The sequence below is a fragment of the Convolutriloba macropyga genome, chromosome 12 (genome assembly GCF_964194025.1).
Source record: "Convolutriloba macropyga chromosome 12, txConMacr16.3, whole genome shotgun sequence".
In the NCBI taxonomy this organism is placed as follows: domain Eukaryota; kingdom Metazoa; phylum Xenacoelomorpha; order Acoela; family Convolutidae; genus Convolutriloba; species Convolutriloba macropyga.
In genome coordinates this window covers 32751016-32778805 of record NC_134479.1, presented here as the reverse complement: position 1 = coordinate 32778805, position 27790 = coordinate 32751016, and the positions used below count along the sequence as shown (strand labels likewise).

Genomic DNA, 27790 nt, shown 5'->3' with positions numbered 1-27790 from the left:
CCACAAACAAAACATCATTTACTACATAATATCAATAGAAAGTTTGCTGTTTGAATTACAAGGAATTGGATGGGACCTTTCAATGAACAACAAAAAAAATACAAAAAACTATACAAATAACAAACGAAAATAAAAATTAATACGATTATCGAAAACTTTAGGACTATTTGCTATGACCTGACTGCATAGAGTAACATCATCCATTCCATCCTCAATTAGAAGCTTATGAGACCTCTTAGCATTTTACTACATAGACGAAAAAAACAGCAAAAAAAAGCAAACTCTAAAAAAGAGACAAGTGTCGAAGCCATTTAAAAATGAAATTTTTAGAAGAAACGTGTCTATTGTCAGTTAATTTTCCAACAACATTCTTCTTTAGGATTCTTCTTTAACCATAAGACTTCAAAAACCAACAAATATGAACAAATAATTCAAAACCACGAAATCTATGAGAAAACCCGTAGTATCAACGACAAGAAATTCCATAGCTTTCAACGGAAGTTAATAAATATGTTACGTTATGCCTTATTGCGAAGAGATGGCTTTTTGTCGTTGACCAGTCATCAATAAGACATCAGAATAGTTCTTCTGGCTATGAAAACAAATACAGGCAAAAACCAAAAAATCATTAGAAAAGAGCACGAAGAAAGGGTCCAAGCCATTTAGTCCACAAGCTTTTGTATGAAAATTTTATCCATGATTCTTTCAACGTCTTCTCTGAGCCAATGGGAACTATCGATAATAGGAGAATGCGGCAAGATTTCAAATAGAAACAAAACTATGAAAAAAATATCCAAAAAGTAAAAATATGCGACGAGTAAAAAAACTCGTCGCATCGAAGTCATAAAACCAAAAATTGAATATAAGACAGTTAACCAAATTAACCTTGATTGCAATAGAAAAGCCTGGAATCCTGTTATTACTGAGACTGACTTAAATTTCACGAAAATAGGTTCAAGATCGGCTAACGTTCCAAAAAAAATTTTTTAAAAGTCCTAACAGCCATTAGCTGTCCACTCAAAGCACTAGATAGGTTCACTTAATGCTCATTAGGAAGACTATCGCACTTTTAGTCAATGTGTCTACGGCATAGGAATTCAAAAATAAAAAATCTCAAAAAGGAAACCGAGATTTCATTAAAAATTACCCACAGGCGAAGCCTAAAAAATATGACCGATTCACTTGAAAGCTAAATTTCTGTTCATTGGGCAACATTGGACTGTAAATGAGGTTTGTATAACGGAACCTCGATATGAAAAAAGGACTATTCTCTTGGTGACATAAAAATGTAAAAAAATTTCTAAAAAACAGCTCTAATGGAATTCGAATTTTTGTGATAGTAAATTTTCCTGTGAGACCAGGACTAGTGCTTTTAATCGCCTTTCGTCTATTAGGAAGACAAAATTTATGCATTTTGTAGCATGAAAGGTAATTTTGAATTGAAAAATTTAGAGAAAAATTTATTGAAAAATTTAATTCAAAAATCTTTAATTTCTAATTCTACACTGGACGAGCTTCGATACCACTCACATTTCTCTAGGATCAATATATCGATCGGCCAAAAATAGTTTGAACAAAAAAAATAAACTGATTTTTGACAAGACGGCTGAAAAGTTCCAGAAAGGAAGAAATTACTAGAAAAAATTCAAAAATTAACTAGGAAATAAAGAAATATGTGCCAATTTTGAACTTCAAACGCATTTTCAGGCTCTGCAAAACACTGATGTATCAATTTCCGATTTAGATTTCAACATAGCATCGAACAGAAATTATTTCGACAGAAAACCAAATTACAAGCAAAAAAGCGTGGCCACTTGAACGAGAAAACGGCTAAAAACGGTTATCTATATGTGCCATTCCGTCAAAAACTACTTTTCAAATTCAAAAAGTCATTCACTAAACGCAGCGCATGATCTTAAAACTTCTCTCGCTCAGAAAAAATTAGTTCACACGGCAATTTTACTCACATACGCTTTTAGGTCAAAACATCGTTTGAATGAATAGTACTTCCGGTTTAAAAAAACCTTAAAACCAATACTCCTCTTCGAGTCGTAAAAAGACAGCGCCCCAAAACAATTCAAATTCTTTGAATTGTAAAAACCAAGAGAAGGCCAATAATAGCCTCAGCTATCGCTTCGCGGCTATTAAAAAGCTTTTTAACTTGATGCATATCTACAAACATTCATGTATCGAGAACTACTCCAACTACAAGAGCACGTGGACCAATGACTTTATTATCATCTCAGGGCCCGTTTCAAGTCACAAAGAGCACTATTAACACCTTATACATAAACTTGAACCAAAAATAATAGTATTTATCAAAGCTCAATTTTTCTCTGGGAGATATGTTTGTTCAAAGGCGAAAAAATGAAGTGAATTATTCAAAAGATTCCAATATTGCAGAAAATTTCCTCTTATTAATACAAAAGAATCCTCTTAACAAACTGTGACCTAAAATCGGTGCTATTGGATGAAATAGGCACTACATATGATTCATAAGACAAATATTCAAGTTAATAAACTCAGCCATACTGACCTGAAAAAAAATTCTAGCCGAAAGCAAGGAACAACCGCAGAAAACCAAAACTACTGAAAAAATCGAAGTTCTCTCAGAGTTGACAGTTGAGTACGTCTTGATAAATTAAAATTCTTTCATTTGACAAAAACATGAATAAAACTAAGCTTTATACAAGGAGGCTCGTCAACGTGCGTTCGCATATCAAGTTCCGACCCGAGCTGATCTACATTTTTGACTTAATTGACAACCAAAAATAGATGTTTGAGTTTTAAAAACCAGTTTCACACCCAAATTACTAATTGAATAACATAATGCCATGCTTCACTAGAGCGCTCACAAGATCAGCCAGTAAAAAGACTACGAGAAAAAACAAATAAAAGGAAAACTATAAAATTAATGGCAAAAACTTTATCTAAAAGTAAATTCAAAAATCAACATTTTTAAACCAAATAATTTCAAACGTCCTTAAAATCATACGCTTTTAACAAAAAAATTCTCAATAAATTTACGAAAAAGTCATTACAAAACTGATAGCACCTGTCTTTGGTATGACTAAGCCACAGAAACCGAATACAGATGCAGAAAAGCTCAAGAAATTACAAACAATCTGCGAAAACACAAATTATTGAAGCCATTAAAATCATTAGCTATTATCTAACAATTGTTTTTTTTATTTCAATTGTTATCTATGCTAATTGAGCTAAAATTATACTGAACGACTAAATAAGTTCACTTGGGCCTCATTTGAAAACAATTGGGCTCTGTTATTACGCGAATGTGGTAAAAGAGAAAAAAAAACAAATATTGACCACTCATTAAACATTTATGAAAACGCATTTTGCCCCACAAACAAAACATCATTTACTACATAATATCAATAGAAAGTTTACTTTTTGAATTACAAGGAATTGGATGGGACATTTCAATGAACAACAAAAAACATACAAAAAACTATACAAATAACAAAAAACGAAAATAAAAAAAATTAATACGATTATCGAAAACTTTAGGACTATTTGCTATGACCTGACTGCATAGAGTAACATCATCCATTCCATCCTCAATTAGAAGCTTATGAGACCTCTCAGCATTTTACTACATAGAAAAACAGCAAAAAAAGCGAATTCTAAAAAAGAGACAAGTGTCGAAGCCATTTGAAAATGAGATTTTTAGAAGAAACGTGTCTATTGTCAGTTAATTTTCCAACAACAATAGGATTCTACTTTCTTCAACTATAAGACTTCAAAAACCAACAAATATGAAAAAATAATTCAAAACCACGAAATCTATGAGAAAACCCGTAGTATCAACGACAAGAAGTTCCATAGATTTCAACGGAAGTCAATAAATAAGCTACGTTATGCTTTATTGCGAAGAGATGGCTGTTTGTCGTTGACCAGTCATCAATAAGACATCAGAATAGTTCTTTTGGCTATGAAAACAATAAATACAGGCAAAAACCAAAAAATCATTAGAAAAGTGCAAGAAGAAAGGGTCGAAGCCATTTAGTCCACAAGCTTTTGAATGAAAATTTTATCCATGATTCTTTCAACGTCTTCTCTGAGCCAAGGGGAACTATCGATATTAAGAGAAAGCGGTAAGATTTCAAATAGAAACAAAACTATGAAAAAAATATCCAACAAGTAAAAATTATATGCGACGATTAAAAAACTCATCGCATCGAAGTCATAAAACCAAAAATTGAAGATAAAACAGTTAACCAAATTAATCTTGATTGCAATAGAAAAACCTGGAGTCCTTTTATTACTGAGACTGACTTAAATTTCACAAAAATAGGTTTAAGATAGGCTAACGTTCCAAAATTTTTTTTTAAAGTCTTAACAGCCATTAGATGTCCACTAAAAGCACTAGATAGGTTCACTTAATGCTCATTAGGAAGACTATCGCAATTTTAGTCAACGTGTCTACAGCATAAGATTCAAAAAATCTCGAAAAGGAAACAAAGATTTCATTTAAAATTACGCACACTCGAAGCCTACAAAAATATGACCGATTCACTTGGAAGCTAAATCTCTGTTCATTGGGCAATATTGGACTGTAAATGACGTTTGTATAACGGAACCTCGATATGAAAAAAGGACTTTTCTCTAGGTGACATAAAAAATGTAAAAAAATTTCTAAAAAACAGCTCTAATGGAATTCGAATTTTTGTGATAGTAAATTTTCCTTTGAGACCAGAACTAGTGCTTTTAATCACCTTTCGTCTATTAGGAACACAAAATTGATGCATTTTGTAGCATGAAAGGTAATTTTGAATTGAAAAATTTATGAGAAAAAAAGTCAATTGGAACAAAATTAAGCTAAAACTGAACAAAAGTGAACCAAGGATCCCGGGTTCACATGAAACTTTAAATCTCTATAACTCCTCTAAAAACAAAACTCAAAAAATCTTTAATTTCGAATTCTACACTGGACGAGCTTCGATACCACTCACATTTCTCTAGGATCAATATATCGATCGCCCTACAAAAAATAGTCTTAACAAAAAACCCATTTGAGTATATAGTTCCTCCCCCACAAGTGGGGTCGGAACAATAATTAGTATGGAATACTGTTTCAAAATCAATCTGAGCTTGAAGTATGAAAGACAATTTTATACAAATTGACAGAGTTCTTTTGAGCTAATGTCGAAGTTGATTACGTTAACATCCAATCAAAAATTAAACCCAAAAAGAACAAGGAGGCTCGGTAATGTGCGTATGCACATAATTTTCCGACCCCGCTCATCCACATTCTTGACTGAATTGGCTACCAAATGATGAAGAGATAGAAAACTTTCAAAAACACATCGTTCAATATACAACCAATAAAATACAATAAATCCACGCTAGAGGGCCGATGAAAGTTGTTGATAATAGGACTACAAGAATGGACAATTAAAAAAATCAAACAACAAACATTATTTACGACTAAAACTCGATGTCAATAATAGAGATTATAACAAAATCAAACTCTCATCAGATAAAAACCAAAGAAAAACAATTTAACCTGCGATTCATTAGAAAAGTTATGGGACCTTTCACCAATGCTACTGGTTAACAGGTCAGAAAAATGAGCAAATATGTCCGAAGTTCAAAAAAACTTTTCCGTTTTTGAAAACAATTAAATTCACAGTTATTAATGTCATTAGATATCAACTGAAACCACTAAAATGTTTATTTATATCTACATAGGAAGCAGTTAAGACAACTCATTTAGATTTCACAAAAATAAGCTCGGCTATCGTTCCAAAAAAAATTTAAGTCTTAACAGCCATTAGCTGTCCACTCAAAGCACTAGATAGGTTCACTTAATGCTCATTAGGAAGACTATTGCACTTTTAGTCAACGTGTCTACGGCATAGGACTTCAAAAATTCAAAAAACTCAAAAAAGAAAACCAAGATTTCATTAAAAATTAGGAACACTCGAAGCCTAATAAAATATGAGCGATTCACTTGAAAGCTGAATTTCTGTTCATTGGGCAACATTGGACTGTAAATGAGGTTTGTATACCGGAACCTCGATATGAAAAATGACTATTCTCGTAGTGACATAAAAATGTAAAAAAATTTCTCAAAAACAGCTCTAATGGAATTCGCTTTTCGGATAGTAAATTTTCCTGTGAGACCAGAACTAGTGCTTTTAATCGCCTTTCGTCTATTAGGAACACAAAATTGAAGCATTTTGTAGCATGAAAGGTAATTTTGAATTGAAAAATTTAGAGAAAAAGTCAATTGGAACAAAATTACGCTAAAACTGAACAAAAGTGAACCAAGGATCCCGGGTTCACATGAAACTTTAAATCTCTATAACTCCTCTAAAAACAAAACTCAAAAAATCTTTAATTTCGAATTCTACACTGGACGAGCTTCGATACCACTCACATTTCTCTAGGATCAATATATCGATCGCCCAAATATAGTCTCAACAAAAAACCCATTTGAGTATATAGTTCCTCCCCCACAAGTGGGGTCGGAACAATAATTAGTATGGAATACTGTATCAAAATCAATCTGAGCTTGAAGTATGAAAGAGTTACTTTGAGCTAATGTCGAAGTTGATTACGTTAACATCCAATCAAAAATTAAACCTAAAAAGAACCAGGAGGCTCGGTAATGTGCGTACGCATATAATTTTCCGACCCCGCTCATCCACATTCTTCACTTAATTGGCTACCAAATGATGAAGAGATAGAAAACTTTCAAAAACAAATCGTTCAAAATACAACCAATAAAATACAATAAATCCACGCTAGAGGGCCGATGAAAATTGTTGATAATAGGACAACTATTGACTGGGCAAAATTTCTAAGCCAATAAAATCAACAATTTTTCCTATACATTAAAAGAATCCAAAAAAACTTTGAAATGTACAAATATATAAAAATCTAAAATTTTATGAAATCTCGTAGTATCGGTAGTAAGGAAGACAAAAACAAATGTTTGAAGCTAAAACCGTTAAAAAGATTAAGTTATAGCTCACTGGAAAGGGGTTCTGACCTGTTTTTACAGGGACTGAGCTACAAATCGACCGAAAAACTTTTTAAAAAAGACGAAGCTCAAAAACTGAAATTTATATTTTAAAACATATTTTCAAAAGACTTAGCAGACTTAGAATTACAACGAAAAGCGATGGATTAAGTTTCAACATCTCAGCGAGCCAACTGAGTCTGTTTATAATGAGACTAAGTCACGAGCCCACAAAGAAACAAATACATAAAGAAGCCAAACCTTCAAACAATTTTACGATATGACACTGTTCAAGGCACTATAAATATAAGATGCTATTTGAAAGAACTGTAGATCATCATTTTACTTTCAATTTAACAACAACGAGCCTTCTATAAAAGAAGGACTACTTAGACATGACAACAAAAAAAACCCAAAAATTGAATATGCTAGAATTCTCGACAAAATTTTATGTAACTAAATGGTCGAAGCAATCAGTCACAACCTATGAACAAGAGCAAAAAAAGGTTTGAATCAACGAAAGTAATTGCGACTTCCATTGAATGAGATTGATAAACATGGTGGCAAAAATAAAAGCAAAAAGGAGACAGATGAAAAAAAAACTTAAAATTAATTTGAAAGTCGTTAAAAGAAACAGCTATAAACTGAAATCTTTAATCAGGTTGGGTTATACCTCCTGGGCAAGCAATTAAGGTCTACTGCTATCGTGTATATGGTGCACAACAACGCAAAGAAAGAAACAGAATCAAAGTTTTGCGAGATAACTGTGTCGCAGCCCAAAAAGCATAAACTATTCCACAAAAACAATTAACATATCCAGATATGCCTTTTTAGAACATTCTGCATTTTCTCTAAAATGACTTTGTTTAATTGGACTTGTGAATAATGTGATAAATTGACAAGGAAACAAATTGAACTCATAAAACATGCAATTATGATCAAAAATAAAAGAAAAACTGAAAACGCGTAGTACCAAAATAGAAACCATTAGTTGAATATAAAACCGTTGCCAACATAAATCTAGAAATCACAGGAAGTCAGTTTCTGCCTGTTTTTATTGAGACTACGCTCGAATTTGAAAGAAATAAGATAAAATAGTGGCAAAGTTTAAAAGTTCACCAACATTTTCTCAAAACAAATATTTTCAGAGTCATCACAGACATCAGATAACAACAGAAAAAAATGGCTAGGTTCTTTTATATTTTCTAAAAGATAATATGATTGTTGATTGGGGACACTTAGTCATTGGGCTAAAAAAATTATAAGAAATGAACGCATAACGAAAGAAGTCAACAAAATTTTTACGAAAACAATTTGTCAGAGCCATAAAAACCATGAGCTTAACTCTGAAACCATCTCATTGGGTCTCATTTATTTTATATAGTATCTGTAAATAATTGAGCTCTGATTTAAAATTCCTATCCGCAATTTACATAAACATTTACACAGCGGAAACATTTTGAAAAAAGGTCGCGCGCCATTAACATCTAAAAAAATTTTGTCGTAAGGATCCATAGTGAGATCAAGATCAGCCCAGATGTTGCTGTGCGTCTAAAAAAACACTCAATTGTTGAAATAGTTGCGAAATGGATCAATTCTATACAAAAGTTTTCAGTTTGTCAAAAATAATGCATTTTGTATAAATATCGAGTTTGAATTGGCAAAAAATTGGCAAGATTATTATTCCAGAAGACGCTCAAAGCCAGCTGGAGTACAACTAATTCTTTTTCGAGCTCATCGAGAATCTGGCTGAAGTTTTAAGGTGTCTCTTTACCAAATTTAAAGCAAGTGGGCTAAAAAAGCAAATTTGGTACCATTTTTGACGAAAAAAACTCCGAATTTGGAAAAATTTAGCACACATTTTAGCCAAAAAATTTGGATCAAAGAATTCAACATCCCTCCTCTATATTTCGAGATACAATCTTTAACACTAAAGTTAACAATTTTAACATATTTTAGCAAAATTGACGAAACTTTGGTCAAAATTGACGAAAATTTGGTCAAAAAAGTGAAACAAAACAGCTGAAATACGTCTAATATTCACAAAGTTTTAAACGTCGATAACTCCTTATAAAAAGCGACAAACGAAAAAAACTTTTGAATTCCATATTCTACGCTGGACCGGCTTTCCAATGATACCACTCACAACTCTACGATTATTATATCGATCGGTCAAAATTGACTGAAGAAAAAAAAACCCCGTTTGAGTATATAGTTCCTCCACCCCCTTCAAGAGGGGTCGGAACAAAAATGACGTGTTTAAAGAATTGAGAGATGACCCAGCAATTACACCTTTTAGAGCTCTGGTATAGCCAATTTCTTTGAAAATTTTGCATCACCGATAATTTAGCCCCAAAAGCCAGTTATGTGCAAATAAATATTCTATTTTGATTTTCCGGACAAATTTTGCTGCCATAACGTGAAAGCAAAAAATTTAAATCTAAAATTTGATGTATACAGTGCCAATGAAAATGTGATAATAAAATTGAGTTTACAATCCTAGCGATTACAAAAACGGCACGTTGTTTTTCATGGAAAAAATTTTTTAAAACTTCCTGCTTACTGTTTTTCAAATTGTTATATCTCAAACTTTATACTTGCGAAATAAGTTTATTTACGCCGCTTTTTTTAAACAATTTTTGCATCCATTAGCAAACATAACCGACTAACGTCGGAAGAATTGCTCTGGAACGACTCGTGTGAGCTCGAATATATTGAAGCTTAATTCAGTCGGGGGATGGGAGGGGGCGCTAAATTCACTAACGGGGGCTTCAAATGACACCATTAGAGGTTATTATATAACACTGTAACCACTAATAATATAAAGTTAAAAATACACAACTTTATGGGATAGACTATAATTGTTTGCAAAACATGCCGATCCAGTTGAAACGTAAGCAAAGATTTCAAAGGTCGAAATGCAAATTCAAAACATGCATATATCGGCATATTGATGTTTATATACATACATGCCTACAGTTTTTCGAGGGTGCTTGCGTTTCAACGTTATGAAACTCGCTATAAAGTAAAGCGTCCACTATAAAGATGAAATAAGCAAACGTTTCAAAAACCACTGGACAAAGTTCGGAGGTAAAAGTTACAATTTGCAGAGAAAATCGCGGAAATGGAGCTTGGTGGAAGAAACGTTGACATTCGACTGTCCACATTAATGCTCAGTTGCATGTTTTTGCGGTTTTTGAACTTTCGATTATTTAAACTTTATGGGACAGACTATATGGGACTTATGAGAGCGTGAACATAATATCACTTAAATGTGATAAATGTACTTACTGTGTTGCAATAGCAGCATTCTGATCGATATTCGCATCATGTAAAACCTGTCCAGGAAGTACTGAATACTTGCATCTGATGTCGTATCAATATCACCACATGCAGCCTTGAACTCTAAAATTCCCTGGAACAGTCATTGTAGTTTCCCCCATTTCAATTTCTCACAGAGAAAAAATGTAAGAAGCACACTATATTTCCGTTTTTATATTGTTTGAAAGCTTAATTTTGGTAAATTATCATGTTTAATTGCCAGCTATAACGACAGTTAAATAGTAGACGGTTAAATATTACGTTCTTTGTCTGCATAAAAAATTCTGAACATTTAGGATAGCATTACTCTGCAGCATGGCCTTTGCAGTTCCTGAATTACTCCGCAAAAAATCTGATTAGATCAATACCTCTAAAGAGAGCAATACATGCAGGTAATACAAGTTCAAAAAAGCTAATTATCAAAACCTCAGCTTTAAATTCTTACCTCAGCGACCGTTTTGACAACAGTGTTATGTCTGTTCCTAATTCTCGTTACAGTTTCGGTAAACCTGAAACAAGCAACTTTTAACAGTTTTCAAGAAGAGATAATCACAGCTTTTCAAATTGAATATTGTCTAACTTTTTGACCGTTTTGGGTGATGGATCGTCAATTGTGCTGAACTCGAGACATTCCCTGAGACTTAGGAGGTACCTGAAAAAGTTACAATGACTTAACCCTCCACGGTCCATTTCTGAAGATGAAAAGTCAAAACGGCCAGAGACAAATGGCATAAACAAGACCCAAGAATTGCTACAAACTTCGCTTGCGAGGAAAAGACTACTTCAGTAACACTCGTCGATGAGGATTCGCATACGTATAAGTTCGCTGCAATAATTTTTTACGAATCAATTTTTGATTTGAAATGAGTGAACATAGCAGACTTACGTTGGAGACGAATTGCTCCCAAAACAACTGATAAGTGGCGAAATAACTGTCAAATAAAAAATATTCTCCTCACTAGCTTTGATGAACCGCATATTAAGAGACTAGCCATGCTCCAAGAGAACTTCTCATGAGCTTAATGCCCTGGGCTTTACCAGTTTAACCAAGATGAAAAGATAAAATTTGTTGGTCACACAAAAAATTGCATTAAAAAAGACAAACAGGGCAAATATATGTCGAAACTTCGTTTGAGGGCAATTAATAATTGAGTTCTGCTTTCTTATGAGTAAATCCGTATGTGAAATCAGTTGGTCCAGATAGGTGTCTTCACTTTTCTCTCCTTGAAGCTATCCAGCGACTAACCATGATCTAACGAGGTCAATTGATGGCATTTTGAGAAGACGCTTTGGCAAATATGAGATCTCTTTGATGATATTGGCAAGACGCACAGGAATTTCTTTCCTCAAAAACAGATAAGACGATTTCTCAGTTGAAGCACGGCTACCTATAACACAATTAAACTGCAAAGCAAGTAGCAAAAACAATGCACGTCAAAATTGCCTATTGTATCCACAACTACACGCATTGAGTGGAAATATCAGACATTCACCGGAAAAGTTATTTCAAAAAAGACCAAACCATGACGCTGACGGGAGCACGCGGCATTTTCTGCACGCTAACCATTGGATGTACTCCTTTATCTAGGAATAATTTAATTGCTCTTTGAAATGATTGAAAGATCTCGAATAAGTTTTTTCCCCAACAATTTAACTGTTTGAAAAAATAGAAACATTATAAAATGGTATTGAAAACCTGCATTTGATCAGTTCTGTTCTGTTCGTTTAATTTCATGTGTTTACAATTCAAGTAACCAATTGCTGTCTTAGAGCAAAAGTTAGAAGCCTTTCATAACGGATTTTACGTCAAAAGATTGTCTCTAGATTTCACAGGGGGTCTTTTTCCAGAAAGTAGAACAATGAAGCCAGCGGTCTGCAATTATTTTTTCTCAACTGAATCTTTATCTTTGTCATTTTAACTTGTAACTCTATTTTAATGAGGTTTTAAGTTGGTTGATTTAATTTAGCTGTTAAAATTGATTTTTTTTCGTTATCTGCCACATTTGGTGTGGAGGGTTTTTCTATCGTTCTATAAATTGCACACAAACTTCCCTTTTTCAGTTGCAGAGCACTTATTACGAACATAAATTTAACCAATTCCCTTAGAAGTTATTGATTACAATCTAACTAGCCAAACACTTCGAACATGTAATTCAAAAATACGCTTAACCTTCTTGCAGCACACCCCCCGTTTCATATTGATCAAGCATGCAAAGCGAACTTAATTTTGAATGAATCAGTCTCTAATCAATGATGTAGCTTCGGTAGTTGCATGTTCGAAAGTTAAGATTACGAGAGTACAAAACACCCCATTTGCTTAAGCAACTGAACCTATAAATAGTCATCATTGCAGTCGAACTGCCAACAACGACGTGATTAGCAAAATAACGATTTCATTCAACTCAGACTAATTTGTCAACAGATGAAAGTTGACAAAGATGACTCAGAGAGATGACAAGTTGCCCACAATGTATTGATTCGACAATTATCAGATGAATCCTACATACTCTATCTCACGAACAGATGTTTCATCAAATTAATTATGAAATGGCCATTTAACAAAACTTGGAACAAAAATGGGTAGTAGCTTGTGAGAGTCGCTAAATGGAAAAAGGGCAGACAGTTAACGTTGGTTAGGTAAAAGCTGGACACATGACAAATGAAAACACAATTTGACTGCCATTTATTCAGCCGAGCAATCAGAAAATTATCCGGATATTTACTATTAAATTTGGTCATCCGGATATTTACTATTAAATTTTGGTCAAAAAAGTGAGCAAAAAATTAGCAAAGAAAACAACACTCAGCTAGAAAGGAAGGAGTTCTATAAGTCTTTTTGAGATCTTACGCAATTCTGTGAATATACATGTTATCTTAAGCAATAAAATCCCAAAAAACCTCATGCCAAACAAAACATACCCGGCAAATTGCCGGAAAATAGCCGCCGTTAATTCCCATAACTCTATTGGGATTGAAAGAAAAGAAAATATCAACAAAAATCAACAATCACATTTTTAAGTGCGATTTATTTTGATGTCATTTCGTAATAGAACATACTCCCGTCTCTCATTGAGAGGCTACATGGTCTAGTATCAATACCAATAAGCATTATAGATAGTAACTAAAACTTATGAGAACAAAGTTCAAGTACCGGGCATCTAAAAATGGGCTTTATGGGTTTATACCGTTTCTATTTCTGACTGCGATTTCTTTGTACTGATTTTCTTCATTTTCAATTGCTTTGCTGAGCAGCTGCTATTTAAAAGGACTTTGAGCAGAATGACAGAAGAGTGAAACTAGCCTAGAGAAGTCAAAAAGATTTCACGCAAAATCTCGAAAAAGCGCCAAAATGGGTAAAGGGAAAAAAAAGTTCGACGAACTAAAAAACCACAGCAGGACAAGTCCAGGCGTACAATTCAAAGAATTTTCATTGACTAAACAGAAAAACTAGACCTAGAATGGACTATGAGTGAATTGAGAAAACCATTTTAGAAAAAAATCAGATAAAAAAATAAGAAAAAACAGAAAATCAATGTCAAAATGCCGCAGGTGAACCAAAAAAACCACTAGCGAGAAAAGAAAAATTAATTCAAACAAAAAACTAGGTCTAGAATGAGCTGTGAATGGATTGGGAAAACCATTTAGGAAAAAATTCGATCTAAAAAATCGAAAAAACCAGCAAAAATCAAAGTGAAATTGCCGCATGTGAACAAAAAACCACTAGCGAGAAAGCGAATTTTTGTTCAAACACCGTTTTCTCACTCTACTTTAAATTTAGAGCGAAAAAAAATAACGCCGCAAAACCACTCGCTTTTTCGCTCCACTTCCTGTTTCGGCGTGACCAAAATCACTACTCCAATTTGACTTCAAAAATCATGAAAATGTGTGAACAGATCTTAAAAAAAAAGACAGCGCCCCAATACAATTCAAATTCTTTGAATTGTAAAAATAGGAGCGCTATAATAGCCGGCTGAGAAGATGAGGGCGGCTATTAATTAGGGAAGCAGTGCGATTTCATAGAAAAAATGAAGACCTGTATCTGAAAAAAAATCAATGCCCAATCAAAACTAGTAACCAATTTGATGTCATCTACAGCTAATTTGCAGATAAATACTAGAACGCAAAAACATACTAACATACTAAAACTGTAATTGCGAGAGCAATTAGTCAACTCAGCTGCAATGAAGAGGGCGCGATAGCTCGTTAGAACTAGTTTCAAAAACTAATGAAAGAAAAAAGTCTTAAATACAAAAACAATGATGTCAGACATAAGTCTAGCATTTACAACTGCCCTCAAAATAGCCTTCAATTAGAAAACTTAAATAAATTCAGGTTGAGTAAGGACTGTTATTTTTCGGAGTGAGGTAAGTCATTTTTGACTGCAAAATATTCACGCACATGAACAAAAGCCTTAAAGAGTGAAAACAAATGTCACGAACACAACACAGTTGAAGAATTGACCCAAAGCGTCGTCCATACCAATCTAACCTTTGTCATGTCTATCATTTACCAGAAAAATTGAAGAAAATACAAAGATATCTTAGTTCAACTAACAAAGGAAAAAAATTAGTCAAAAATAAATTGAACTAAATATTCAATTAAATCTTCACATAAAACAGTTACAGAAGATAACGATATCCAATTTCTCTCGAAAGATTACTTTTCTCAAAAAATACAATCAATTGTTATCAATTGTCCTCAATTCTCTATAAATGCTATAAAACAGAAGAACGAGGAGGGGGGATGTAACCCTTCTAAGATTAAAAACGTTTTCCACACTATAAAATTCTCTCCTCAAAAACATTTTTGATGAATCACATACGTAGAGATTTTGAAGGCTTTGAGAGAGCTGCTGAGCCAATTAATGCCCTCGGGCCTTACCTGTTCAACCCGCTTCTAAGGACAAAAGGTTAAAAAGGTCAAACGAAAAATAGATTAGGCGACCTATTTCAAAAAATCTCAAAAAGACCACAGCAGAAATAGAATTGCTAAACTTCGCTTAAGAGCAGTTAATAAAACATCAAATTAGCTGAGACTGAATATAATTTTCTAAAAACTTTAAAACGGTTTCCGAACAACCTTAAAATTATTGCTAAAACCTTCATTGACTAAACAAAAACATAGAATCGACTATGAATGTATTGGAAATCATTTAGAAAAAATCCTATTAATCCTGATTTGTACAATTTGGTTGTTGTCACGGATATTTTTTCAACCAGTTTTCAAAAAACGCCGGTGTGGTAGCTAAGTATTTTTGGTTATTTTTCCTGACACAATAGAAACAAAAACTCTATTTGTCTGAAAAAAATCTTGTAAGTCCGTAGCCGGTGTAAAATTGCGAATGCTAAAAACCTAAGTTTCTTCAGAACATTTCAAGACGATCGGATAATTGTTTCTAATTTCATGTTATTCATACTGCTCTACATAGTAAAATATTTTTTGTAAAATTAACCTCAGTGATAATGAACTTCCTCGTTTACATAAGCTACAGCTTCGAAAAAGCCAATAAGTTGGCCAGTGTACGCAAATCGAAAAAGGCAAACAAGATCTATATAGCTACAGAGTCTCTACAAGAGCAGCCAATCAACTATATATCACATAGCGCGAATGTTGCCGCAGAAAAGCTATGATAGACTTCCTTGGCCTTCTTTGAGACTGAAAAAATAGAAAACAAAGACCAACCGACCATCTGTTTTCTAGAGCTCTATCAATTCGATTTCGAGTGTACTTGTAACAAAACAAATGAAGGAAAAACTCAAAGCTGAAGGAAGAAGCTCTGTGTAGACTTACATGTTCGAGATGAAAAATTCGAAAGACTTCCTTGGCCTTCTTTGAGACTGAAAAAATAGAAAACAAAGACCAACCGACCATCTGTTTTCTAGAGCTCTATCAATTCGATTTCGAGTGTACTTGTAACAAAACAAATGAAGGAAAAACTCAAAGCTGAAGGAAGAAGCTCTGTGTAGACTTACATGTTCGAGATGAAAAATTCGAAAAACTATACTAAAATCAAACACAATTGATCTTCATTTAATAAACGTTTTTGAATCCAAATTTCAGAGAAGTCGACAACTCATGAAACAATTGATCAAAAAATCTACACGTACAAAATTCAACAGCACAGCAGTCGAATTCAATGAAAAATAATGTCAAAAGGTCGCAAAAATCATCAATCATCAACATACAGTGAACCTCTGACACCGTCTGTTCTCAATCAGTGACTACCGACGCTTTCTAATACAAGAAAAATTAACAGCACAACAGTTAATTTATCTTAGTAAATTCGGGCCTATCAAACATCTGAATGCATCCTTTAAGTAAAAAAGCACCGGGGGCTGATGGGGGGCAACACTGGGTTGGGGGGCAACAGCGCGGTGGGGGGTGGAGGCAATAGTGGGGGTGGGGGGGGGGGCAACAGCGGGGGGGGGGGGGGTTGTCTCAACCTCTAAGAACCGCCCTTCACACAATAAGTATAAGTCTCCAAAACATTTTGAGCTGAAACAGCTGAAAGGCTCTAAGAGCACTTAATGCCCGCTGGGCGCTACCTGTTTATCCCGTTTTTGAGGACGAAAAGTCAAAAGCGTCAGACGAAAAATCGGTCAAGCGAAAAATCGCATAAAAAAGACCGACAGGACTAATATAATTGCTACAAACTTCGTTTGAAAGCAATTAATAACTTGCTTAACAAAAATTTTCTCAACGTTTATATTTTTGCTCTCCCTCAGAACCTTGTATGACCAAAATATCTCAAAACCTCATGACTATGCTTTAGTTCAACAGATTGCCCTAAAACTTGTTTTCAGGCGGCGTATTTGACTTCGTAAACTGTGCAAACAGAAGTCATCGATCAAAAATGGATCACAATTAATCCCTTTTCAACTGCTAAAAAAACATAAACCGACGAATTGCGGAGGAACTGCTCTCGACCGACAGTCGGGTGCAAAAATATTTGACCAACACGTTTACAAATTTGCATAATAAAGACCAACACGTTTACAATAATTGCTATGAACTTCGTTCAAGAGCAATTAATCATGATGACATCAATAATAACCTCGCTATCGCTTCGTAACTATTATTTTGAAAAATATACACAGCAAGAAAGCTTACAAAATGGGCTCTTACCGAAATCGATGAAGTTCTGCACAGACAACGGTGAAGGCGAAAACTTGGCATAGGTATCAACCAATATCGACATTTCGTCATCAATTTTCTTCGGCTTCCCTCCTCCACTACCACCAGCGTTACTGCTTGAATATCTGCTACACTGATACGAACATTTTGATTTTTTGGACACTTGAAGCAGCGGAACAATTCTAGCGCCCTTTAAATGAGGTTCCAGGGTTTGGCTAGCACAACCAATATTTGGCTTCAAAACAGCAGCCGCTCTCAGGAATGACTTCCGAGAAGCCATGTTTAAAAATAATTGAAAAATTTTTCGCTAAACACTACGTGAGCAACATCTATAACCTGAAACAGCAGCGGTAAAATAAATTTTCAGATTAGTTTAGAATTTTCTCAGCATTTAATGATTGCAATGGTCGTAATTTAATTAAATGGCGTCTGCTAAGTTCAAGGCTTTTTTGTTCAGTCATTAAGGCGGCGCCAACTTCTCATGACTTGACTAGTATTCAAATATTTACAACCGCATATGGAATTTGCCCTGAGTCGAATGCGGCATTATTTATTCAATGCGAATTAGTATTGAATGCAAGACAATCCCAATTGTACCATCACAAAAGCAGATCAAAGAATCGCCTTATTTTCCATTTCTTCTGAAAATTTTGCGACAAAGCACAGGCGTCCCCAATTCAGACAAGAAAAATGGATTTCGCCGACTATCTGAGAAAGAGTTAGTTATTCAAAGAAAAGAACACATGGACGCACAGCGGACCGAAGTTCAGCACACAAAAAAAATCGAAAGTGAATGCTGCCATTCTCAATATGTCGCCTCTATTTCGTTTTTCTATCTTATACACTAAAATATTAGGGCAAAAAATTCAATCAAAAGTGTCCCTATTATAGTGAAGACAACCATATTGCACTATGGGCAAAATTTCTATTGTTGTAATTGCATAGATATTCGATTTCAACATTGTCGACTACACCCTAACTCTGCGCTTGAATCGGATCTTTTCTATCACCTCCCCTATTGTAAAGGGGAGGAAATTCTTGAACATAATATATTTATTGACCAACTGAATAATTTATTCAGCATTTTGAACCGTAGTATTACGTACAAACTTTCAATACATTATGTAATTTAACATTATTACAGTCAGCACTACTATGTACTGAAGGAGATGCAATTGATGAAAAGATCCGATAATTTTACTACTTGAGCATGTTAGAAAATGCATGTTGAGCAAACAGTAATCTATATATTTCCTTTTTAAATCGTATCAAATAGTATTTCAGATAAAACAGCTAGTTCAGCACAAACTTCATGAATGCAATTACGCAAAGTACATCAGCATCTAACAGGGTTGTCTAGGCATTAAGACAGACATTATTTTTCCAAAATATAAGCCTTTCTCAAGGGCATTATTTGCTAGAACTTTGATTCGTAGTACAATTATTAAATACCCACATTGAACTAATTGTATCAAAAGAAATGTTTTATTTGTTCAATATTTAGACTATATATGTTTTTTTATAAGCAACTAGACAACCCTGTCAGCCGTTATGGGTTTGGCTCAATCACCATTCAACTCATTTATCAACAGCAATTTTGGAGGTAGGATTAAGAAACTTTTAAATTTTCGACTTTTACTCACTTCATTTGTCATCACAACAGTCTGCAACGAAGTCTGTTTCTCGACGAGACAGAAATTAAACAAAAATTTTACCGCAATTCTGAGAAACTTAAGAAAAACGAAAAAAAAAATACTTCCAAACAAATATCATCCCAATGGTTTTTGTCTTCCCAGTAGTAACCGAAACAGGGTTTAATGAGCATTTTTGGGTTCATCTTAGCCCATTCTGAACATACTCTTTGGTCGGCAACACGTTCTGTATGCGTTTTTAAGAAGTTGACATTTAGCGCGAACCCCGGCACGATTTTTCGCGATTTTTTTTTCAAGATTTTATTAGTGTCTTCACCTCTGATGCATACTTAAACAAAGATTACTGACGATTTATTCTTAGATAAGGTCTTGAATAAAAAAAATAGTTCTGGCGATTTAGATACATTGGTATGTTTTCTTAACCCCTGTTCGGATAAGTTAATTTGCCAGCTCGGATAATTAAAATGTAATCAAAAACATTTTAAACACAGAACCGGTTGCTTTCAATGGCAGCATAAAGAATTTTTACTATTAAATTCGAAAACTACATGAAGGTGGCAATGCCTCTGTGATAAATGAGTTTGAAAGCTGATTTGAAACCCAGCAGACATTAAATACAGACAAGGACAATTTCCAGTTTCCTCAGAATTGTGAAAGCCAGATTAAGATGTAAAAGGCAATCTGTTTACAACTCTTATCATTCTTATAATTCTTATCAATTCTTATCATTGGCGACTTAATCACGTAGCACTGAAAAGCAATTCTTGTAGCAGCAAAATAAATGTTTGATAGTGGTTATTCTGATTGTTGTAAGCGTTGATTTAGAAAATGACGGCTACGAATCTCACGTCTATTATACCAGGTACAACAGTGAGAGAAAAAGTGATATTAAGTATTTAATGCCTCTTTCATATCGAAACAAAACTCGATTTGAATTTAAGAAAGCATCGGTCGTAAACAGATCGCGATACATACGATAAAAGTCATTACATCAATCAATGCTATAATGACGTGGGTATTGAGACATCATGGTCAGTGGGTGAAGCCTTGTTGTATACATACTGACCAAACTTGGTTAAAAATTTTGGATACTCGTGTTTGTATATCTGCCGGAGTACTTTGGCAGGCGCCCAACCGCCTGGGTTCACATCAGCTGTGTACCACACTTTGGTTACCACGTCCTCCCGTTTATATTTACCTGAAATGAATTTTGATCTATTCATCAATCTATTCAAATTACAGATCTATTTCCGGGTTAGGCTTTATAAAGTCAATGCATTTTGATGGATCTTAAGATTCCCATGGTCGGTATACATTTATTCGATCAATTCTGGGGGCAAACTATTCATAGTCCGCAACTTAACTATTCTAAAATAGTAACTTGCTCTATAACAAAACAAAATTCTATCTATAATCAAAATACCCATTGTTAAGAAACGCCCATTTTTTCTATCGTTTGGTAGCAAATAAGTGCTCACTTTGATTGGCGTGAACATTTCAAGGATCAATTTTGTGGCTATATTCATTTTCATATATCACTTGTTCTCCCGTGATTTAGCAGTAACTCTGTATTTATGTATTTATGCTCAGTATTTAAGAAAATGCCCGTCTGAGCATTCCAAATGATTTTGTTTCTAGTTTTCTATTCAACTCATTACCTGCAATAATCAAGTAAATCGATCCCACAGAGACCGCTCGAAATCAATTCTTTTGAATTTTGCGTTAAAAATCTAATATCTTTTGCGTACAATGATGCATCCAGCCACTTCAATAACATAGCTCAAAACCTGTAGTCTCAAAAAACCAAACATAGCCGGCAGATTGCCGGAAAATAGCCGCGATAGACGCTTGTGGCGTTACATGAATTGAAACAACTATAGAAATAAAAGTCAGATCGACCACCAGTCCTTTAATAGACCACTAGACTTTTTGGGTTAGCTTCGGACTGTCATTTTTATGAGATACATAAGCTCTATAAGGACAAAGCCCTAATAGGGCTTTTCAAAATTAGGATCTTTTCCGTTTGTGCTCCCTCAGCTTAGTGGGCGCATACTATTTGCACCCCCAAAAAGAACGTGCAATATTTGGGGGGGGGGGGGCACAAACGGAAAAGATCCCAAAATTATTATTCGAAATCAAAAACTCAAGACTCTAATATTCAAGAATCAGGGCATATGTTTGGCACTACTTAGATGCACACTATTGACCTTTAATAAGTAAATGTTCATAAAATTTAAAGTTTCATAAGTGAGCTCAGAAGTCAATTTTTTGAGTGAGGTAAGTCATTGAAAAAGTCAATTCCAAGAAGTCACGGTAAGACGAAACAAAAATCTGTTAGACGAAGTAAAAAAACATAGCAGGACAAGTCCTGACGTACAATTCAAAAAATTTTCGTTGACTAAAAAGAAAACTAGACCTAGAACGGACTATGAATGGATTGGGAAAACCATTTAGAAAAAAATCCTATCTAAAAAATCGAAAAAACCAGTAAAAATCAAAGTGAAATTGCCGCATGTGAACAAAAAACCACTAGCGAGAACGCGAATTTTTGTTCAAACACCGTTTTCTCAATCTACTTTAAATTTAGAGCGAAAAAAATTAACGCCGCAAAACCACTCGCTTTTTCGCTCCACTTCCTGTTTCGGCGTGACCAAAATCACTACTCCAATTTGACTTCAAAAATCATGAAAATGTGTGAACAGATCTTAAAAAAAGACAGCGCCCCAATACAATTCAAATTCTTCGAATTGTAAAAAAAATATTGGGAGCGCTATAATAGCCGCCTAGAATTGAGGACGCGGCTATTAATGAATAGAATGCGACCTCAAAATTAGATTTAATTTCTCAATTTTGTGACGTCTTTAGTTGCTTTAGACTTGTGCACTGCTAAGTTGCACTCAAATGTCCTTCAATTAGATTGATATATGACCCTAAGCCAATTAAAGGAGGCAGAAATCAACTTCTAGAGAGAGGAAAGTTATTTTGATAGTCAGCTAAGCCATGAGTGTTAAATTATTCACGCAAATAAAAAAAAACAGCAGGAAAGTCCTGAATTACAATTCAAGGTAGTTTTATAGAATATACAAAAATAGACCTACAAACGACTAGGAATGGATTGTGAAAACCGATTAAAAAACGGATGCCAAATTGCCACGCGTGAACAAAAACCCTATATGGCAAAATGAATTGTCGTTGAAACGCCATTTTTCTTACTCTACTTAAAAAATAGCTTCAAAACGCCCAGTTTTTTCACTCCGCTTCCTGTTCGGCGTAACAAAAATCAACATTCCAATTTGACTTTAAAAGTTATCAAAACTTGTGTACAGATCTTAAAAAACCTGGCCCAGAGAATACTGGAGACATATGTCTCGAAGCTGATTCCACTAACTGATGCCAACAATGTCAATTGACGTCTAAGATATTTCAAATGAATGTCAGCAGACAAACATACCACGAAAATTTTTTAAACGCCAACAGATGGGAAACAAAACTACGGAATTCAGAAAACCATTTTCCAAAATTATTAAAAATCATTTTGAATTACGTGTTCTCCATTAATCTGTGATGTAAAATCTTACAAGAAACTAAACTTAAGCAAGTAAATTAGTCTTTGTTGTACTTCACCATTTTGTACTAACAATGCCCAATTAATCGCATGACTCGTTTCAGAGGTTCCCCAGACGACTCGAAGAACTAACAATGTATTTCAACATAATAGGAAAAACAATACCAAAACCATGTACAAAAGCCTAACAGCCAAAAAGAATATCTGAACGCAAAAACGATCAATTGAAAAAAAATCTAAAAACACGTCAGAAAATACAAACTGTATCAAAATGAAACTGCACATTAAACATAAAAGAACTATATATGTCTTAAAGTTCATAAAGAAGCAGAACACAGCAAGCTTAAAGAAACTAAAAACCCATTGAAGACAAAAATTACCGAGACAGTCTAATTTGCCGCAAAATTGAATTGTCATCAATAACCACTAGTCAATTCTACAAGACACGAAAGGTTTCATTTGAAGTGCAACAAACATAATACAGTGAAAAACTAAGTTCTCTAAGCAGGTGCTACGAGCAAGGAAATTGCAGAAAAAAGGAAAAATCTTGTAATTTAATCCCACTTGGACAGAGAAAACAAATTATTATTGGCGAAAAACTTAAAAACAAGGATACTTTCATATCAGTTCAAAAGAATAAAATTTATCCCAAAAAGTACAATACCACAAAACTTTCAATTACATTCAGAACCTATTATACACTAAAACCAAGAATGCAAACATAGCCGGCAGATTGCCGGAAAATAGCCGCGATAGACGCTTGTGGCCAACCATGAATTGAAACAAATAAAGAAATAAGATTGACCAGACTCTAATACCCAAGAATTAGGGCATATAAGTTTGGCACTACTTAGTTGCGCACTATTGATTTTTAACTAGTAAATGTTCATAAAATTTAAAGTTCCATAAAAGAAGACAGAAGTCATTTTTTAGTAAGGTAAGGCACGCAATTGACCTAAAAGCAGAAATGACGTCACGAACACAAATTTTAACTGCAAAGCAGTAGAAGTCACTGAAAAAGTCAATTCCAAAAGTCAGGGTAAGACGAAACAAAAATCTGTTAAACGATTAAAAAAAATTAGGAGCGCAATAATAGCCGCCTGGAATTATAGTATCCTTCCGAACAAACTATAAAATTACCACATAAGAACGAGAAAACCTAAAGGAACTGAGCACTAATATCATTATTCAAAACTTAGTAAACCGAAAACGAAAGCATGGAGTACATACTGAATTTGAGAACCAATAGTAAAAGTTTTTACAGCCAAAACCATTAATTTGTCACCAGACAACCACACATTTTTACCACAGCAAAATTAAACTTTGTTCACAGAGGGAAAGGAAACAAAGCCAGCACTGCGCTACAACTCACCATTTTCTAGTTTCTTGTCCGGATTCAAGATAACTGTCTGACACACCATAGATGCCCGAACCACACATCTCACAACCCCTCTCCCCAATTTGCCATCTGAATGTTCCACGGAATAATTACAAACAAGCCAAGTGTCATTCTCGTCGGACTCCATGTCGTATGCACTGACGTGCCTGATATGTGATAGAAATACAATGTCTCTCTGAGCTGAGGGCCATACCCTCTTCATCACTGAGTGAATGATGATTGTGTCTGGTGCTAGGATTTCTAACACTTTTATCTAAACAAAGATTCTTGTCTGTACAACGGACTTCAGCGCTGTTTAAAAATAGCTCAATGTGATAGTTAGAACAAATGTTTTAGATTTCCTGAACTTTTTCGAGGATCTAAGATGACTTTATTTGAACCAACCGGAGGTTTCATTCAGATTGCTGATATGTTATAAGTAGAAAATCGATCAATTAGTAACTATATCTTACAAAACGAACAGGCATCCTGACCACGTAGGATTGTTAGAAAAATTTGGTTCCATGAAATTTCGAGTATTGGTTGTGCAAATATATGATTGCAACCCAAAGTTTTGTAAGAATTATTCTAGTGCTGGTCTACAGGAGAATTTTCAAGGTGAAGAGCCAAGGTTAATACCTTATCCAGTAGATGCCCCTCCCACTCCATTTTCACATCGGGGTCAAAAAACCAGCGACACATTTCTTCCGCAGTTATGCCATCAACTTGATGGGTAGCCTTTAGGGGATCCAAAACCAGCCCATCAATTTCGACTTCTTTGCGGTACACCCTCATTTCACCTTCGGAATGCATTAATTCCCAGCCATCTTCGTTATCAATTTCATCGGCAGACGAAAAAGCGTATTTTAAGTTCTCTTTAACGTAGTTATCACACGCTTCTGAGAATCTATGTTGAGTGCGTTGGGCACCACAGCTTACTGGAACTTTTACTAATGATTTTTTCATATCAACTGGGTTATACGAGTTCTCGTCTAGCTTGTCAATCGCGCTATCTAAAGCGTCAAACCACATTTCTGTTGTTAATACACTGTGTGGGCCTTCCTCAAAGTCAGGGCCTCCCCTCACATTGACAGGGGACATTTTCTGCTCCATGTGTAATGTTTTGTACATCTCTTCGAACTTCTTTCGTTTCTTGCTTTCATCGTCAAGCTTCTTCCGGAGCTTCTCATCTTGTTGAAGAGAAACATCGACACACTGTTTGCACAAATCTAATAAATTATCTGTCGTTGTTTTGAAAGTTAAACAGTCGGCTCTAAATAAGGATAACTCTGACTCTTGATTTTGAGTTGAATCTCCGCTACGATCTATTGTTACATTCTGACTCGTTTTGAGCATATGCTGTTCAATTTTATCAACAAGTTGTCTGGATAAGCTCCTCAAAGTGTCGATTTCTGTCTGAATAGAACTCAGTTCTTGAGCTCGGTTAAATTTACCTTTACCCAAAAGTAAGTTACCGCTGTTAATCGAGTTCAAAGAGAACATAGAACCATTACGACTAATTGCAGAATCAATACTAGAATCGTTTTTGTGTAATTCAATTGCATCAAGCCATACTTTTCTCGTTTCTAAATCTTTGGCTTTACAGTACCAAACGGAATCATTGACACCGATATCGAACCGGAGTTCGTCGAACTCGTGTTCTCTGATAATAGCCTTGGCTAAGCTAACTGATCCTCTCGATCCAGTAGCAACATCGGCCTTATCTTTGAAATAACTTAAGCAGCCATCCTTTAGTACAAAGTAGCGATCCTGCCAGCCGTGAATATAGTTTGTCCATTTCTGCAACGTTCCACTGATTTCAGCAGGTGAATCATCGCTCTCCGTAGATGAATCAAGATCCACCTCCTGGTTTTCCAAAGCTGGCACGTCTTCTGACGTCATGCATTGACTGAAAACGAAAAATAAATGCAACCCAGCGGGTTTCAAAATGGTACTAAATTTTTCTCTTCTCAATCTTCACTTCAAAGAAAGCCCCTTTCCAAAACGGGATGGTCGATCAACTCAAGGGCGACAAATTACCTCGCATATGCAACTATAAAGACAAAAATAATACGAACATTAGTTCGCTGAAAGCATGAAATTTCTGAATTTTCGCAGCCAAAATGTAGTTACTTGTCAAAACATTGAAATAGAAGATTGAAAGAATTAGTTGACTTTTCTATGGTAAGATTATTTCGAATTGAGAAGAATTTAAAGATCTTTCCGAAAGCATGACCAGTCAAGCTTTATGTTGTTGTTGAGAACTCCCGGGTTGCCCACAATAAATAAATCTTGGCAACGATATCCAAGCCATATATGGTGACCAAGAAAACTTCGCAACAATGTGGCTGACCATACGAAACTTCAAACGACATCGTATTTTTTTGTTTCTACAAAATTTTTGTTAATTACTCTTTATGCCTTCCGAGTATCCCTCCGCAGTGTTAACCCAATATTTTAAGGTGTGGTTCTTAAAAAATCTGTGCTTAAATGTGTTCGAGGCTTCTGTTGCATAATTTAGGTTTTTAGATGTGTCTGAAATAAATCAACACTCCACCTGATCTCACGCACTTAGTTTATTCGGGCAAAAACACTAAAGAATTCAATAGATGCTCTCATGACCATTTATGGTCAGTTCATGGCTTTCTTGTATGCGATAAACGCTCTCCGGGATGCCATACAAGATATCTTGGATGCCATACAAGATCCATGAACACCAACAAAGTACTGTTTGTGATGTATCCCGTTTATACTGTACGCTTATGCCAACCCCTCCATAGAATCCCTGAAACGCGAAAATGTATGAAAAACTTGGCAATAATAGTAGGATGCAACGAAAATTCGCAGGCCATATGGCTCTTGAATACGGTTCCCAAGAAGTGTCAACCAGGGTTCGCAGCATCTGCTGCAGAGTATGTTAGCTCTCTGGTCGTCGCTATTAAAAAATTGTCCACTTATTCACTTATTTCTGCAGGTACAGCAATAACAAAATAGTTGCCACGTGCCGACGTTTCTTTCCACAAATCCAGCATCAACAAACTTCCACATCAGGTTGACTAATTTAATTTTCAAGTTTTTGGTCATTGGTCAGGTCGACGGATTTCTCCACGCTATCGACTAGAGATGGGCTTTTAAGAGACTTCATTCAATCACCGCAGAAAGACGAGGCAGAATTATGAACAAAATAGATATGAGTAAAAAGAAAATGAAGAAATGAGTCGATTTTGAATTTTAAAAAATCCAGGACAGCAGCCAGCTTTCCTCTTCAGTGGTTCCTATCGAGGCTCCGGCGCATGGAGCGTGCGCCGGCAAAGTAAGGAGCTTTACAATAGCTCGAACTTGTCCACATGTATGTGATCACGTCCGAATTCAAATTTCTTTCTTGTCGCTGACTATAGTAGCCAATCTCTGTATGGCTTTCGATGCGGACGGAACAGCTCCTCCTGTTCTGGAGAAAATAAGCGGGCAGAAGGTGACGTTTATTACTTCGATTATCCTTCGCTCGTATTCGCGCTTCTTGATAGGCTAATGGTATTTTTAGAAATCCGGTAGGTAACTCTTGGGATACAGATTAAAAATTCTCACCTCACAGAACGTTCTGCTGAAACGTGATTCGAAAAGGACAAGGCTTTGATATCTAGTCGAAACACCGCCAACAGTAATGTTACTTTTATTTGCGAACGTTTCACCTTGCAAAATATGAAGACTGGGTTCTATTTCGACATCGAAAAGAATCACGGATGTCATTGTAA

The 27790-nt window shown here is 35.0% G+C and overlaps 2 protein-coding genes across 2 annotated transcripts in view; both read right to left on the bottom strand.

Moving 5' to 3' along the window:
• LOC142350799 (pyruvate dehydrogenase (acetyl-transferring) kinase isozyme 2, mitochondrial-like) overlaps positions 1-17795 on the bottom strand; it is a 56555-nt gene extending 38760 nt beyond the window's left edge. The window contains exons 1-5 of the mRNA XM_075402756.1: positions 17435-17795; positions 11556-11697; positions 10890-10961; positions 10755-10818; positions 10280-10403 (exon numbers count right to left, since the gene is read on the bottom strand). Of these exons, the coding sequence (XP_075258871.1) occupies positions 10280-10403; positions 10755-10818; positions 10890-10961; positions 11556-11697; positions 17435-17723 (691 nt within the window). The 5' untranslated portion in view covers positions 17724-17795. The remainder of the gene's footprint in view (positions 1-10279; positions 10404-10754; positions 10819-10889; positions 10962-11555; positions 11698-17434) is intronic.
• A 2152-nt stretch (positions 17796-19947) lies between these two features.
• Positions 19948-25956, bottom strand: LOC142351000 (ceramide transfer protein-like). The gene is made up of 3 exons (XM_075403041.1): positions 24678-25956; positions 24033-24312; positions 19948-20293 (listed from the first exon to the last, which is right to left on the bottom strand). The coding sequence occupies exons 1-3, from the start codon at positions 25938-25940 to the stop codon at positions 20097-20099; spliced, it is 1740 nt and encodes a 579-aa protein (XP_075259156.1). The 5' UTR covers positions 25941-25956; the 3' UTR covers positions 19948-20096.
• Positions 25957-27790: the final 1834 nt, after the last annotated feature.